The 14,994-nt window shown below is 54.1% G+C and overlaps 2 protein-coding genes across 3 annotated transcripts; one reads left to right on the forward strand and one right to left on the reverse strand.

The window, feature by feature from the left end:
* The first annotated feature begins 1,085 nt into the window (after window positions 1-1,085).
* LOC104643996 (malignant fibrous histiocytoma-amplified sequence 1 homolog) lies at window positions 1,086-8,850 on the forward strand. The gene is made up of 11 exons (XM_075753025.1): window positions 1,086-1,234; window positions 2,545-3,129; window positions 3,751-4,042; window positions 4,483-4,669; window positions 5,686-5,876; window positions 5,977-6,464; window positions 6,893-7,050; window positions 7,574-7,733; window positions 8,159-8,229; window positions 8,332-8,438; window positions 8,668-8,850. Exons 1-11 carry the CDS (start codon window positions 1,086-1,088, stop codon window positions 8,683-8,685), a joined length of 2,406 nt encoding a protein of 801 aa, XP_075609140.1. The 3' UTR covers window positions 8,686-8,850.
* Window positions 8,851-9,053: 203 nt separating this feature from the next.
* Window positions 9,054-12,652, reverse strand: IRF7 (interferon regulatory factor 7). 2 transcript variants are annotated; one of them, XM_075754848.1, is made up of 11 exons: window positions 12,538-12,652; window positions 12,263-12,425; window positions 11,947-12,109; window positions 11,780-11,862; window positions 11,531-11,576; window positions 11,293-11,415; window positions 11,045-11,203; window positions 10,786-10,911; window positions 10,266-10,646; window positions 9,979-10,097; window positions 9,054-9,508 (listed from the first exon to the last, which is right to left on the reverse strand). In XM_075754848.1, the coding sequence occupies exons 1-11, from the start codon at window positions 12,558-12,560 to the stop codon at window positions 9,362-9,364; spliced, it is 1,533 nt and encodes a 510-aa protein (XP_075610963.1). In that variant the 5' UTR covers window positions 12,561-12,652; the 3' UTR covers window positions 9,054-9,361. The 2 variants fall into 2 exon arrangements, with proteins under 2 accessions (XP_075610963.1, XP_075610964.1); XM_075754849.1 differs by lacking the exon at window positions 9,979-10,097 and having other exon boundaries at window positions 9,366-9,508.
* Window positions 12,653-14,994: the final 2,342 nt, after the last annotated feature.

Raw genomic sequence — 14,994 nt, forward strand, 5'->3', positions numbered from 1 at the left:
CTTTTTTTTAATTTAAACAACACAAGCCTGTATACCAGTACTGTCTGGACTGGCACAACACTTCACTTCCATCATTCACCATACTACAGAAGTGTTTATGGATGAGTCCTGAGCATTTTGGAGTTGATCTTCCCTGGCTCTGTTTGCTTCCTGTATGAAAGTGCAGCCTGGATGGAGTATAAGGGATTAATAACTTTGGGCTTTCTTTGAAGATTTTGGAAAAAAGGCTCACTAAGACTGCAAAAGAATAGCTGAAAGAGAAACTTTAGTTTTAAAGCTAAACTTGTAGCTAGAATATATACCTAGCAGATGCGTGTGGGGTTGTAAATGCAAACACTGTTGATAGTTCAGAAATGTTTATGGCACTGTTGGCACAAGAATGAGAGAAGATGATCTAATTGTGAACACGCTTCGGCTGGAAATTGGGCACCTTCGGACGTATCAGAGTAATAATTCTGGAATAACCTCCCTGCACGAGTGAAAAAGAGTAAGTGATGTGAAAAACAAAGCTTGACCTAATAATAGAACCAACTTCGCTGACCAGGAAGACAATGTCAATCTGGTTTGTTCCTTCTGCACGTGCTTTCCCCTGAAGTTAGGTGAGCAAGAATACTGGTTCTTTCATTCTGTCTACCATTAAAAATAAATCCATCAAACTGTAAGCTGCCCCTTGGGAGAGGCAATGAGAAACCTACCAAAAAATGCCTCTTCTGGCATGTTCTAGAAACCAGTTCTAGTATACTGTCTATACTATTTGCATTCTTTTTTTTTTTTTTTTAAATTCTAATTGACCCTCTTGGATCAGATGCTGCCATCTCTATAAGGGAAGAAATATTATTTATTCGACATGTGCAGCAGTTTGATAGTAGTATAACCTCTTGTTAGTGTCCTTTCCCTCCTCTGCAACAGTGATAACACCGAAAGGTCCTTTAGCAAAGGCAGGGATGCTGCTGTAAGAAGTTGACTCAGGAGCTACTCTGCCACTATCTTTGTCTCATAGGTGACGTCTAGAGCTGCTTTCAGGACACACCCATGGCCCTGGTATCTCACCAGAGGTGCTTGGGTTGTTAGGAACTGCTCTGAGGATGGATGAAGAAAGAGAGGGTGGGGTTGGCAAGGCAGAGCTTGTGGAGGCGGGGAGCAAAACAAGAGGAGGAAACGAAAGGGGGAGGCTGAGTGACGCGGAGGATCCAGCCGGTGCCACGCTGCAGGGCCATGACACAGCCCAGAGCCTGTGAGTAGTTGTCCCGGTTCTTCGCCGCTCTGGTTCAGAGCAGTGGTGGGAGCCCTTGTCTTGCTGATGGTGGTGGAGGAGAGACCAGGTGTTTGGGAGAGGGTGAAAGCTTGCTTTCTTGCTGGACTTGTACATCCCAGGTTTAGATGGTGATGCTGAGAACTGATGATGGTCCTGAGCAGGGTGCTTTGCACAAGAGGATGCTGGGCTCTGCATCATGTGATGAGGAAGCGAAACAGAGAGGAAAGCAAATCTGACCATGTTTTGTTCTACTATTGCGTGATCCACATCCCACATCCCTCTGGCACTCTTTCTTGCCTGCAAACCTCTGTGCTCCAAACACCCTCTTTTTGGGCATGTTCTTGGCCATCACTGTGTCCCTTCTTGTGCACCCTGTCCTGTGGGGGACCCCACTGTCCCTGTGTTATTCCTCCAGTCTCCCAGGGCTGAGAGTATCTCTGCAGGGAATTGCAGTGCACATCTGGAGCAAGGGGAGGATGTGAGAGAGGAAGTGTCTGAACTCGCTAGCCCTGGCCTCAGTGCATCTCCCCAGCTGTGGTTGAGAGCTGAGGGCAGGCTAGGCAAGTTGTTTGGAGAGCAGCTCTCCTCCTGACATCTGCTCTGCCCTGCCAACCTGCTGGGATTAGAAACCTGCCGTTTTTGGGGTAGATGCATCTGCAGCTGGAGCCCTCGCAGGGTTTTAATGAGAGCAAAGCTGGTAACATGATGCTTGGGCTACAGGTCAACATCTGGTGGGCACCACTTCTTGCTGTGTCTTCAGGCCCAGCCAAGGTCCTTGTGCCTCGGCTTTGGATCCTCTCTTGATAGGACACAGGAGCTGCTCGAGCTGCTCAAGCTGCAGCTGTAGTCATGCTGTTGAACCAGCTCCTGTGTTTTGGCTCTGTTTTTGCTGGCTGAAATGATACCAAAGTCATGCAGAGCTCGAGGGAAAAAATGGTCTGCAACTCAAAGGGGGAAAGTCTCTCTAACCACCTTCCCCGTCCCATGCGTCCAGGTCAGGAGCAGGAAGATGGTTTGCGTGAAGTGTCTCTCTCTACCCAGAGGCTGCGTGTGCTGCCCCCAGCAGTACTGAGCAACCCCGTGCTGGAGAGCCTTGACCTCGACAGGAACAAGCTCAGGAGCATCACTGGCATTTCTAAGCTTTGCAACCTGAAGAAGCTGATACTGTCTAAGAATGAGATTGTGGACTTTCCCAATGAAATCCAGAGCCTGGTCTGTTTAGAGAAACTTGAGCTGAACCAGAACCAAATCCGGGTCATCCCAGAGGGGGTTTTCTCCCATCTCCCCAGGCTTAAACACTTGCGACTGAACAACAACCGTCTCAGTGCCCTCCCCAGGGACCTGGCAGCTTGTCGAGGCAGCCTCCAGTACCTCAACATCTCCAACAACCTGTTCCGTACCTTCCCCCAGCCTGTCCTGCAGCTGGCACACCTACAGGAGCTCCATGTGCAGAATAATGCCCTTCGCCAGCTCCCCAAGGACCTCTTCCAGGGGCAATCCCTGAAAATGTTCAAGGCCAATGGGAACCCTCTCCGGGAGCCACCCAGTGAGGTGTGTGCTGGTGGCATCCAGCAGATCCGGAATTACTTCAGCCAGCTTCAACCTGGTTCAGGGCAGGAGGACAAGAGGGTCAAGACCATGTTCCTGGGGGCCTCGATGGCAGGGAAGTCCACCATCTGCAAAAGTCTGAAGCAAGGGCAAACCAAACTGGTGCCCATGGAAGAGCGAACAGTTGGGATAGAGATCAGTGAGTTCCGGATCGAGGATTTCACATTTCTCTTCTGGGACTTTGCCGGCCAGCTGGAGTACTACATGACTCACCATGTGTTCATCACCCCACAGGCACTTGTCATCCTTGTCATCAATCTCCACATGTAAGTGCTGAGCTGGTTTGGATTCAAAGTGGAGTGGGAGAAGGAAATAAAGGTGCTGGAGAAGCTTTCCCTTGTGTGGGTTCACACCATTTCCATTGGACCTTGATGCCTGATCTTCTTACTGCTGGAGTAGCTAACTCTCCCTCTCTCCCTTTTTGCAGATCAGTCTTTTAATTAAGCCACTAGATCTGTCATCACCTGACCAAAGCCCTCTGTTTTGAGGGGTTAGATGAGCTTTAACTCCTTATGTGATAATTGATCCCTGTCTAAACAGCTTTGCTTTCTGCCTTGGAAATACCTCCATGAGCCCTCCTGTATCTTGTGGTGCTCCCTGAATGTGGAGGGAGCATCAAGCTTGGGCTTTGTGGTACAGAGGGATGCGCCCATCCACAGCAGGGACAGACTCTGCTACACCCCATACCTTTAACTAGCTTAGCTTAAGGATGGGAAACTTAAGGATGAGCTTGGATACGGCCCATGACAGCTTAGGAGATCTGAGATCTTCTCCAGTAAGCCCCTGGGACAGCACAGGGTGCATGGTCAGGCCTGTGCTGGTAGAAATTGGCTGGAGATCCAGACGGTTAGATGTGAGTTTGGGATTTTCTTTCTCTCCCTCCCCAGGTACCAAACTAATGACAAGATTTTCAAGGAACTCGTCGGTTTCTGGATCAACAACCTGTTCATGCGAGTCCCAAACTCAGTGGTGCTTCCTGTGGGAACCCATGTGGACTGCTGCCGGAAGGAGGAGGTGGACGAGAAGAGGCACGACATCATGGCCAAGATTGTGGCCCTGCTGGCAGAGAGAAAAAGCAACCTTGCTCACTTCATTGACAACCTGGAGGGCAGCAAGGAGCCCGAGTTTTACATGGACCAGTGGGAGAGGCTGAAGGAGATGGAGAGCTGCACGTTAACCGTAGGGCTGAGATTATTGTGGTTCCTTCCTGTCTGTGGTCACCCTGTTATTTCTGGCAGCCTAGCATGTTACTAATGATGGTGACCTAGCATGTTACTAATGCATCAGGCTGCTACTGCAGCCGCTCCCCAGAGCTGGGATGGACATGGTAACCCCTGGCTGTGACCTGCTGGGTCCTTGTCCCTCCTTGGTGATGGGCATCTCCTCCTGTGGCTTGTAGCAAGTGCCTGGGGAGGAATGTGAGGGGGTATTTACCATCCCCATGTGATTTTCCAGGAACTGCTACAGACCGAAGATGTGAAAGAAACACGCTCAGTAGCTGAGCCAGCAGTGTGTCCCATCCTTGGTGACCTCCTTGGCATTAGGTCCCTCCTTTACCTCACAGGCTAAAAGACTCCTCTGGATGTGCTTTTAGCAGGTGTGTCCTTTCTCTCTTCCAGATCTTAAACTTAGTTGCTGTCAACTGCAGAGATCACCGTGATATCAAAAAGCTCGAGGCCACTATTCTGGAGCATGTGAAGAATGAGGAGCTCTTCCCTGAGGTCGTTCGAGTGCTGCCACCCATCTACAGGCAGGTGGAAGCTGCCATTGTAGATATTGCACAGAGCGAGGAGATGGCAGACCATGGTGAGTGGTCCATTACCCCTGCTGCACCTTCCTGGGAAGACCTGCTGTCCTGCGGCTGGGACAGGTCCTCCAGTGCTTGCTGCACTTTCTGGCCCCACTCGCGTGGTGTTGGAGGTTGCTGCTGAAGACCTTGCAGTGTTATTGCTGGAGCATTAATTGCTACCACCCAGCCCTGTCATTGCGAGCATCTGCCCCCAAGGCAGGTGCCTAGGGAAAAGCACAGGAAAAGGCCAAGCGTGTCTTCACTAGGGGGCTCTACCAACCTGTGGCTGGAGGTACCCCAGCTGGCCACAATGTCTGGTTTGTTTCTTTCCAGTAATGCTGTTCCTTCTCCCCTTTGCCCTATATAAGCAATTTAAATATCTTGCAGGAAAGAGCTCCGTAGCTTTAATGCTTCTGTGTAGTTTCCAAACCTACGTCCTGCTAACTTTTATTTAATGGCCCATACCTGTCTCTTAGCAGGACTGGTAGCCCCAGCTCCTCACTTATGTACCTAAAGCAGGTATGAACACCACCAGCACCAAGTGTCATCTCTGGCTCCCTTGGCCATTGTAGGATCAGAGGATGAGGAGCAAATGCTTTTCTTTTGTGGAGATAAACCAGGCTTTGTTGCCTGTCTTGCTGCATGACTAAACGGTAATCTGAGGTTTAACTGGCAATCTGAGGTTTTTCTGGCTGGAAACAAACCTGCTCTCTCAAACAATGAAAAAAAAAAAAAAAACCAAACCCAATATTACCCTCATTCTTCAGATGCTCTGTTGGTGTCCTGGCAGGCTGTTAGCACTGCTGAGGCAAGGCAAGACCATGGGACCTGCAGGGTGGCAGGGGGACAGCTGAGAATGCGCAAAGCATTTTGGGCCACAGCCACTGATCATCGCACTGGTCCCAGCTGCTTCCCCAGGGACAGCATGGGTGGCGGCATTGGGTGTTGCTGGTGTTTGCTAGTTCCCTAAAGCATCTGCCTTGGAGTGTTGGTGTCTGAGAGCTACATGCTGAACTCCCATGTCTCCCTCTAGGCATGATGGACCTCCAGTATCTGCTCAGCAAACTCTCCCAGTGGGAGCACCTGGCCAACCTGGACAGAGAGCTTCTCCAGGACATCTTGCGGTACCTCCACCGCATCGGGCTTGTTGTATGGTACGAGGAAATCAAGCACCTGGAAAGCACTGTTTTTCTCCAGCCTACCTTCCTAATAACTATGTTCAAGGTAAGCATGGGGATCAGGACCGTCTTCTCTACAGGGCCCAAGTTCTGCAGCTTTGCTGAGCTCCTCCTGTTGCTGCCTCTTCTCTCCTCTTCCCACCTAGCTCCTTGTGAGGTACCATCTAGTCCAGCAGCTCGAGAGCATCTCCGTGGATACGCTGATTGGGGAACATGCCACCATCAGAGACAGGTCCAACTGGGTGTGGACCTTCAAGTCAAAGGCAATGCTGTGCCACCGGGCCGTGCGTGCCTTGGTAAAGCACCAGCTCTGTTTGGAAGGGATGAGGGATGTCTTTGAGGAAATCATGGGACACAGGCCTCACAGAGGGAGAGGGAAGCTCTTCAACCTCCTGGAGCACTTTGAGCTCTGCCTGGAGGTGAGGCATGCTGAAGTGCTCAACCCACAGGCCAGTGAGTTTGTGCCCGGGAAGCCATGGGAGACAACGCGGGGCCAAGGCGAGTCCTGGTACTTGTTCCCAACCTATCTGAACCAGACCGAAGAGGTCTCTCAGGTGTGGGGAGGAGATCACCCCGAGGACCTCCACATCCGTGCCTACTTCTCACCTGAAATACCTGAGGGTTTCTTCCAGAGGTAAGCAGTGGTTTCCAGCCCTCAACGAGGCTGCACAGTTTGGGGCTTGCTCGGCACAGCACCAGTACAACTGTCAGCAAGCCCTTGGCTGTTGAGACCATATCAACTGAGGCATGAGGCTGGCTCTCAGGAGACCAGGGTGGCTTCTCAGCTCTGCCACAGATGGGTGGAGCCCTGGATGTGAGCAAGGACCACTCTCCTTCTGGTTCACCTTTCATCTGGGGTGGTTTTTGGCTAGTCTGTGCCCGTCCAGGCAGTCAGAGGGCTCCCAATCCCACCTGAGGATGGTCCAGTTTTTATGGCTGCTGGGACTGTTCTAGTTTCTGGAAGGTCTCCTGTCCTTGTGGGGTTCTTGACTTGTGTCCAGAGGTCTATCTGATGGCCAATGCTTGAAGCAGCTCTTGGCTTAAGAGGCAATCTTCTTGCAGGTTCCTGGTGAAAGCCTGCTCCTTCTACTCCACGCACTGGGTGGCCAAGGCGACCTGCCTGCTCGTATGCAATGGCAAACCTCTGCTGATCAAAGAGAATAATCAGAGGGCCTACAGCTACCTGGAGCTCCGGTGCAGAAAGCCAGCAGGAAGGACAGGTAAGGATCCCTGATCTTTATTTCTTGACTCCCAAACACATGTCTCTGCTTAGTGCCACCACCACCACCCCTACACCACTGGGCAGAGCTCCCAGAAGCCTCTGTCACATATCCTAGTCTGGCCAGGGTCCACCAGCAGTTCAATTAAAGATTTCCCCTTTCTCCATGCCAACTGGTCAGGGTTCCTCTCAAGGTATCACATGAAAGTGGAAAGCTGAGTTTCCAGTCTTCTCAGGGAGCCAATGGGTCATCGTTCCCCATAAGGTCCCAGCAGAGTACAGTCTCAGGCTAGGTCTCCAGGTGATAAGCAAAAGGGCCATCTGAATTGGGGGGGCTCTTCCAACTATCTTTAAATTCCTTTGAAGGCTGATGGGCGTTGGTTAACTTGAGAATTGAAGCTGGTCCAACCATTCTGGCTGTGGTCTGGTGGGCTGGAAGTGGTGCATGCATCACCACAGCATCTCCTGGGCTGCTGCAGTTGGATGGCTGTGAGTGAGCAAGATGGTCTCTTTTTACCTGGAAGGTTTCCAGTTTGCCTGGGACTTCCTCATGGCAGTTGTGTTCATCATCCAGAAGCTCGCTGAGGAGTGGCCAGGGCTGCACATGTGTGTGAAGAGCCCTTGCCGAACAGCTGGCTGTCCTGCGGAACTCATCTGGCCGGACATGGATGGCACAAACGCCATGTACGTATGTATTGTGCCCCTCCAAGCTGAGGGCTGGAGCTGGATGGTTGCTACTGCAATGCTAGTGGGGCTGGTCAGCTTCTAAAAAGCCATTAAATTAGTTGCAAAACTCACCAAGCACTATGTTGCCCTTCTCCTGACCATAGCAGCCCATGTCGCTACGTGGTGGTAGCATCTACTTGTGGGGGAAAATCAAACATGGAAAGATGAAAAAAATTGAGATGCTGGGGCTCAGGCACATAATGTCCACTCTGGCCAGATGCCTGCATGTCCCCCATTTCATAAAGAGCTGAAGGTGCTCAGACACCTGGGAAGGCAGCAGCCCCAGGTCAGGGTGGAAAGAGGGAACTTTGGCATCCTCTTCCATGGGAAGTGCTGAGGGCAGGTCCTGCTCCTTCTTCTTCTTGGGACTTGTTCCTCCGCAGGACAAAGGAAGACATTAAAACCTGTGGGACATGTGGGCACCGCTTTGGCACAGAGCTGCTCCTGCCCAAAGGTGAGCCCAAATGGTCCCGGGTTTGTGCCACAACAGTGCTCGGGGGAAGAGGGTTTCATGGAGTTGAGGTGCTGATGGTGCCCCCCCCCCCAATCCCCACAGTGCCCGGACAGCTGGAAGAGCCCCCAGTGCAGCCCTGTGCTCATTATTATGTGACAAGCTATGGGACCACCACCTTTGGGTCCAGCAGCATCCACGTCAATCAGCAGGTAAGGAGGCTGCCATCTCCCCTTGCCCAGGGTCCAACACTGATGGCCAGGCTCACCCTCACCCCTTGCTCCTGAAATGAGGGGTGCAGCTGCTTCCAGCCCAAGGATGGGACACCCCATCTTCGGGCAGCACTCTGGTACCATGCTCCTCCCCAAGATATTACCACCTCTGCACCTTAGAGCTGAGCTCTAGGTGTTTCATGTGTTAGTTACTGCCTTATTTTTCCAGAACATCTCAAGTGAGTAACTCTGGGCCAGCAGACAGGTGCTCAGCGAGGAAGGAAGAATCTCTTTTTTTTTTTTTTTTTTTTTTTAGCCAAAGCCAAGCTGTCCTCAACACACTTTGCTTGCAAGTCATGTTTGCTGCTTTAACACACAGAAATAAATGCATCAATAAATTAATCCTTTCATACATGGGAACTCACATTTGTGTAAATGAGGTAAGGGGGAGAAGGTCCAGACACATGCTCTGGTACAAGCCTGCTGCCAGCGGGGGCTTTGCTGGGACAAGGCTGGCTACAGCCCCCCATGGCTTTGGGGGATTGGAAGGGGGGGAGTGAAGGTCTCACCCTAATAGTGGGGGCAGATGTCCAGGCAATACCAGCAAGCAGGAAGCACCTTTCTATACATATATATTTAAACTCAGAAAACTTAAGAAAATAGATCTGTAAATGACCACACTCCACAGTAAGACACAGTAGCAGCTGATGGAGGGGAAAAGCAATGTGTCAGCTCTGGGACTGGTCAGTGAAGCTGTCCGTGGGGTGCTGGGGGGGGAAGCAGGGGAGGAAAGATCCCCACCATCGGCATCCCACCATGATGGTCCTGAGGGGCTGCTGGTTTGCATGGTCCCCGACCCCTGCTGGTCCCCCCCACGGGCTGGTGCCTGTCCTGGGGCACACAGGGAGCAGGGTCGGTGAGGGTCAGTCCAGCTGCATGTCACAGTGTTCGATGAGCTCAAAGAGGCTGAAGGAGTCGGAGAGCTGGAGGCTGACAGTGCCACTGTCGAGGGAGGAGGCTCCTTCCCGCAGCACCTGCTCGTACCAGTACTCGCAGAACTTAGGCACCAGCTGCAGCAGCAAACCGTCAGGGTTAGGGGTAGCTGCCTGATGTGGCTGCAATGCCCCGCACGGCCCTGTCCTCCTGGAGCAGAGGAAGGAGGTGTGCGGGGCACCCTGTATCGCTCCCAGTCATTGAGGGTCCCCATCCCTGGGCAGCTGCCTTCCCCCCCCCCCCCCTTTTCCCCTAGTCCCCACAGGTTCCTCTCACTGGGCACCCAGCACCCCCCCCCATCCCCAAGCCCTCGAGGGTCCTGCTCCTTGGGCACCCAGCCCCCCATGTCTCTGAGGGTCCCCCTTCCCTGTTACTCAGTTCCCTCATCTCTCCCAGCCCACAAGTTATCCTCTCCTTGGGTACCAAGACCCCCATCTCCCCTGAAGGTCCCTTTCCTTAAGGACCCAGACCCCCATTTCCCCTGCACCCCAAGGGTCTCTCCCTCCCTGGGCAGCAGTGGGGCAGTGGTGGGTGTTGGCTCCTGCACCTTGACCAGGATGAGCTTGGACTCCTTGGGCTTGGAGCTGGAGAAGGACTGCCCAAAGCAGAGGTAGATGGTGAAGTCAGGGGACCGCTGCCTTTGGCCATTGCGGAAGTCCCTCAGCTCTGCAAGGAGAGACATGGCTCAGTTTTGGAGTGAGCCTGGGGGCACACAGAGGAGCTGGGGAGGGTTCGGATGCTTGTGACATCCTGGAGCTGTCTCCCACGAGCCCCAAAACCAGGATTGGGGAACATGCATAGACAGAGACACAGATACACGAAGCCCTTGCCCACCTGTGCAAAACTCATTGAAGTCAAAGATGGGGGTTTCCTGGTCCCGGCAGAGCAGGTTGGGCGGGGGGTCCCTGATGCCCTCGAGCTGCTGGGACAGGGCCCAGAAGACCTTACACTTCTTCAGGCGGGTGGCAAACAGCTTGAGGGCACGTTGCTCCAGCTGCAGCCCTGCGCTGCTCAGTAGCTCCTCAGTGAAACGCCGCTGCTTGCCATCCGCCAGCTCGGCAGGGCTGGGGAAGCGCACCAGGTGCCCGGGGCGCAAGGCCACTGCCGGGTCGAAGGGCTGGTATGCCAGCAGGCACAGGCTGCCCCCCACCTCCTCCTGGTGGAAGAGCCTCCCTCGGTAGTAGATGCTGACGTCCAGGATGGGGACAATGCCATCTGCACAGTGCAGTGATCAGCAGCTGCATCCCCCAAACCCAAATGCTCCCCCTCTGAGCATTAATAACTATTAATAATTATATTTATTAATAATAATTATAATAAGTATGTATTGCTATTAATAATTGATAACCCTCACCTGTGTTATCCTCCTGCAGCGGTGGTGGCGGCGCAGGGCTGGCAGCAGGGACGAAGAGCATTGCCTCCCCTGGGGACAGCACGGGGCCCGTCACCTCCGACCGGTGGCACGGCAGTGGCATAGCCCCTGCGGCAGGAGACAGGCTGTGTTGGCATTGCAATTCGGAGTGCAGCGGAGTAGGTGGTTGCTTTAGCACAGGGTGCATGGGGCAGCACCCTGGCCTCTTTCCACCCCGTTATGGTGTTCCCACAGCACCCACCTTGGTCCTCCAGCAGCATGGTGTCCGGGGGCCTGTAGACGCCCAAGGAGGGCTGCTCTATTGTGGACATCCATTGCTGAAATGCCGGCGGGGGGAGGCAGTTGTTTTGGCTGGGGTCCGGGTGAGGCTGGAGCAGGGTGTCCTGGTCGGGGGTGTCCCCTGCAGAGCAATCACCAGTGGGAAGGGGTTGGGGGTCACCCTACCCATGGTGTTATCACCCTGCACCCTGTGAGCAGGACCACTCTCACCTGGAGGCACCCACGATGGGGTCAAGGGGTCAGCGTCGCGGGGGGAGATGTCGCACTGCTGCAGCACCCACTGCAGCTCCTCTAGGTCCTCCAGCATTGGGGGCTGTGTGGGGTCGGTGCTGCCTGAGGTGGGGGGGGGTACAGCAGGTGGGAGATCTCACAACCCCAAAGCCAGCCCCAGCTGAGCCTACTGGGGTGCCCCCCCCCCCCAAAAAAAAATTGGGGGACTAGTGCCTACCTTGGGGGTTGATTTCTGGGGTCACGTCTTGGGGGTTGCACTCCAGCTGTTAAGGGAAGTGGGGTGGGGTCTTACTGCTGTGGATGGGGGGGGTGCCCAGCTGCCCCCCACCCCACGTTTCAGCTGTGTGTTGAGCTCCAGCTCAGGAGCACCCCACCCTCCAAGGACACGGGGGGTGCAAAGCCTGAGCAACAGCAGTGGAGACACACACACACACCCCCCCCCCATCCACCATGCCCACCCTGTTACCTGTGGCTGCTGGTGCAGCAGCTGCTGGTCCACTGCATGGTCAGGGCTGCCGAAATCTCTCTCCTTGCCATGGCAGAGGGCAGCTGGAAGGAGAGCGGTGTAAGTGGGGCACCCTGAGATGGCCTGCCCCACCCCGAACACAGCCCCCCCCACGGGGCCAGGCTCACCTGGGGCGATGGCAAAGACCTTGTGTGGGTCGTCACCACACTTGGAGTGGTCCTCCAGCAGCTCAAACATGCAGGTGCTCCTCAAGGCACAGCGGAAGTTGGTCTTCCACTTGGCTGGGTCCTCAGGGCACCCCTCATACCGCCCACTCGCTTTTGCCCAGGCCTGGGGGTGCAGGGGTGGGTAAACATGGGGCCCCTGGCTCCATGATTATTGAGGTTTCAGGGATGCCTGGTCTCACCCCTGCTCCCCAATTCCCACACCCCACCCACCTCAAAGACCTCAAGGCTGCTGCTGGTGACCCCTCATCCCACCTACCTTGAAGACCTCCAGGTCACTGCTGGTGACATCCTTCCTGGCGTTGTGCTTCCAGGGTATGCGGAAGGCTTTGCGGGCCGGGTCGGTCCAGCACAGCCCCCGGTAGCTCCCGCTGTTGACGGCGCTCAGCAGCCAGGGCCCGAACCGCAGCTTCTGGGCTTCCCTGCGGGCGCGTGGCCGTTAACGGGGGGGGGGAGGGGGCCGGGGCCACCCGGGGACGGCGAGCCGGCGAGGCCCGGGGGGGTGGCGGGGGGCGGTGCTGGGGAGCTGCTTACCCCTCGCCCTGCAGCGCTGCCATGATGCCACGGCGTCCCCCGTCCTGCCGGCCGGGTGGGTGGGTGGGTGACCTCGGCTCAGTGCGCGGCCGCCTCCCGCCCGGCCCTTTTATCCGCCCCCCGCGCCCGGGTTCCTGGAAACCACGTGACCCTTCCGAAACTGAAAGTGTCTCCGGCGGCCACCCCCGCCGCGGGAGGGGGGGGTGGGGTCACACGCACCGGTTCCCGCCGGCTCCCAGTGATGAGCCCGGGGGATGCTCCGGCCCCAGCCGGGTCCACCCCCTCCCTTGGGGAATGCTGGCTGTGGAGCCCTGCGCAACCCTCCCCCCCAAATTAATAATAATTTAAAAAAAAAAAAAAAATCCAGATTTAAACCTTGTCCTGCACCGGCATGGGGGACAGACCTTGGTGGACAACGGGCAGGATCAGGCCCCGAGCTGGGGGGGGGGGCCCAGAACGCTCGTGACCCTGCGCTGGGGTTGCTGCCCATGGCCTGTTGTGCCCCCAAAAGTGCTGGTGCAGGTCGGCTGCACCCTGAAATTAAACAACGCAGGTTTGCAAAGAGTGAAGGGCAGGCGGGCAGCAGGAACGCCCCAAAATGCTTGGGTTCAGCCCACAAGCAGCTCCACCCACCGCCACCGGGGCTTTCCGGGGTGCACCAGCAGCACGGTCCAGGCACGCAGGCTGGGGCTGGAAGACTCAAGGCTGGAAACTCCCATGCCTTTTTATTTATTATATTTATTTTAATCCTTCTTCTTTCAGGCTGCCTTGGTTTCCACACTAAGGGCACGCTATTAAAAAAAGATAAAAGCAAAACCCAGGAGGGTGTTGGGCACTGGCCACACTACCCACACCCAGAAGCTGGTTTTCCTGGTGCTCCCTCTTCCCATAAAGCGCTCCCACGGGCCCGATGCTGCTCCCAGCATCTCAGGTTGAACATCCACAGACGTGGGTGTCAAAGCACCTGGCCATGGCAGGAGAGGCGCCAGGAGCTGCTGGCATGCAGTTTCTGTGCTCCGCAGCTACCTCGGTGGGATCTGGGGACAGCTTGGGATGCTAAACGGGCATCACAAGCCTTTCTGGTGCTGCTGTCTGGCATGGCGGCAGCATGGATTTATGCAAAAAAAGAAGGGGAAAAAAGGAGGAAAATGAACCCCTGGGGTCATGCATCAGCCCTGCGTGCATGTTTCAGGGCCAGCACCACCCTTGCAACAGGATGAATCCTGTGGGGGTCCCCGCAAGCCATGCCAGGCCTCAAAAGTTGGGGGCAGCAGGCAGAGGTGGGAGCAGGGTCCCAGTGGCCGGGGCATGGCAGCAGCACATTTCCCCACCCCACAAAGGGGAAGTGGTGCCCGGCTGGGGCTACAGCTGGTTTCCAGTAACACAGGGCCCAGGCCCAGCCACTGGTGTAATAGGAAACAGTCACCCCGTGCCCTAGACCACTGCAGTGCAGGTTATGTACTTTTTTGCATTTAAATTAGAGGAAAATTAGCAAATAACCATGATAGCAGACAGGTCACGTGCAGCCCAAGCGCTCACCCTCATTGCTCTTCCTCGAGCCCATTTGATCCCTGGGGGGAGCAGTAAAACAAAGCAAAAAAGCCCAGAGAGTTGCAGGAGTTTTACGAATTTATTACCCAAGGACTAGAGTGGTGGTTATGGGGCTGAAGTGTGGGATTTGGGCCTCTTTTCTCCTACGCTTCCTGCTTTCAAGGAAATTTCCCTTTCCAGGAACTTTTCCCTATTGCTTACTAGGAACTCCTGCACGGTTTTCCAGGACATTGCCCTTTGTTTTTCAGGAAATGTCCCCCTTACTTCCTAAGAAATCCCCCTATCACTTTCCAGGAAATTTCTCTGTTACTTTGCAGGGTACTTCCTTCCCATTACTTTCCAGGAAATTCCTAGGAAACTTCCTTGTTGCTTTCTAGAGTCCTCCATTGCTTTAGAGGAATTTTCTCTCTGCTTAGAGGACTTCTATTGCTTTCTAGGAAATTTCCCCATGACTATTGGTCCTTGGGAAGCAAGAAATTATTTCCCAAGAAATCTCAGTCTTCCTGTCCAGGAAATTTCCCTTTCAATTTCCAGCAATTCCTCCATTGCTTTCTGGGAAATTTCCCCTTTAGGAAATATCACTGTTACTTTCTTAAGAAATGTCACTTTTGCTTTTCAGGAATTTCCCTGGTAGTTGAGGAAATTTCCTCCTTGCTTTCCTCGTTTGCTGTCTAGGCTATCCCCCTATGGCCTTCTAGGAAGTTCTGCCATTGCTTTCTACAGATTTCCAGAATATTTCCCCCTTTGCAAGGAATTTCCCTTAGTGGTCTCAAGGAAATTCCTACATTGTCTTGCAGTAGATTTCCCCTTCATTTCCAGGATATTTTACTGTAGCTTTCTAGGATGGTTTCCCTTTGCTTTCCAGGAATTGCCCTATTGGTTTCCAAGAAATTTCCCTTTTGCTTT

This window comes from Balearica regulorum, chromosome 5 (assembly GCF_011004875.1).
Source record: "Balearica regulorum gibbericeps isolate bBalReg1 chromosome 5, bBalReg1.pri, whole genome shotgun sequence".
Lineage (NCBI taxonomy): Eukaryota > Metazoa > Chordata > Aves > Gruiformes > Gruidae > Balearica > Balearica regulorum.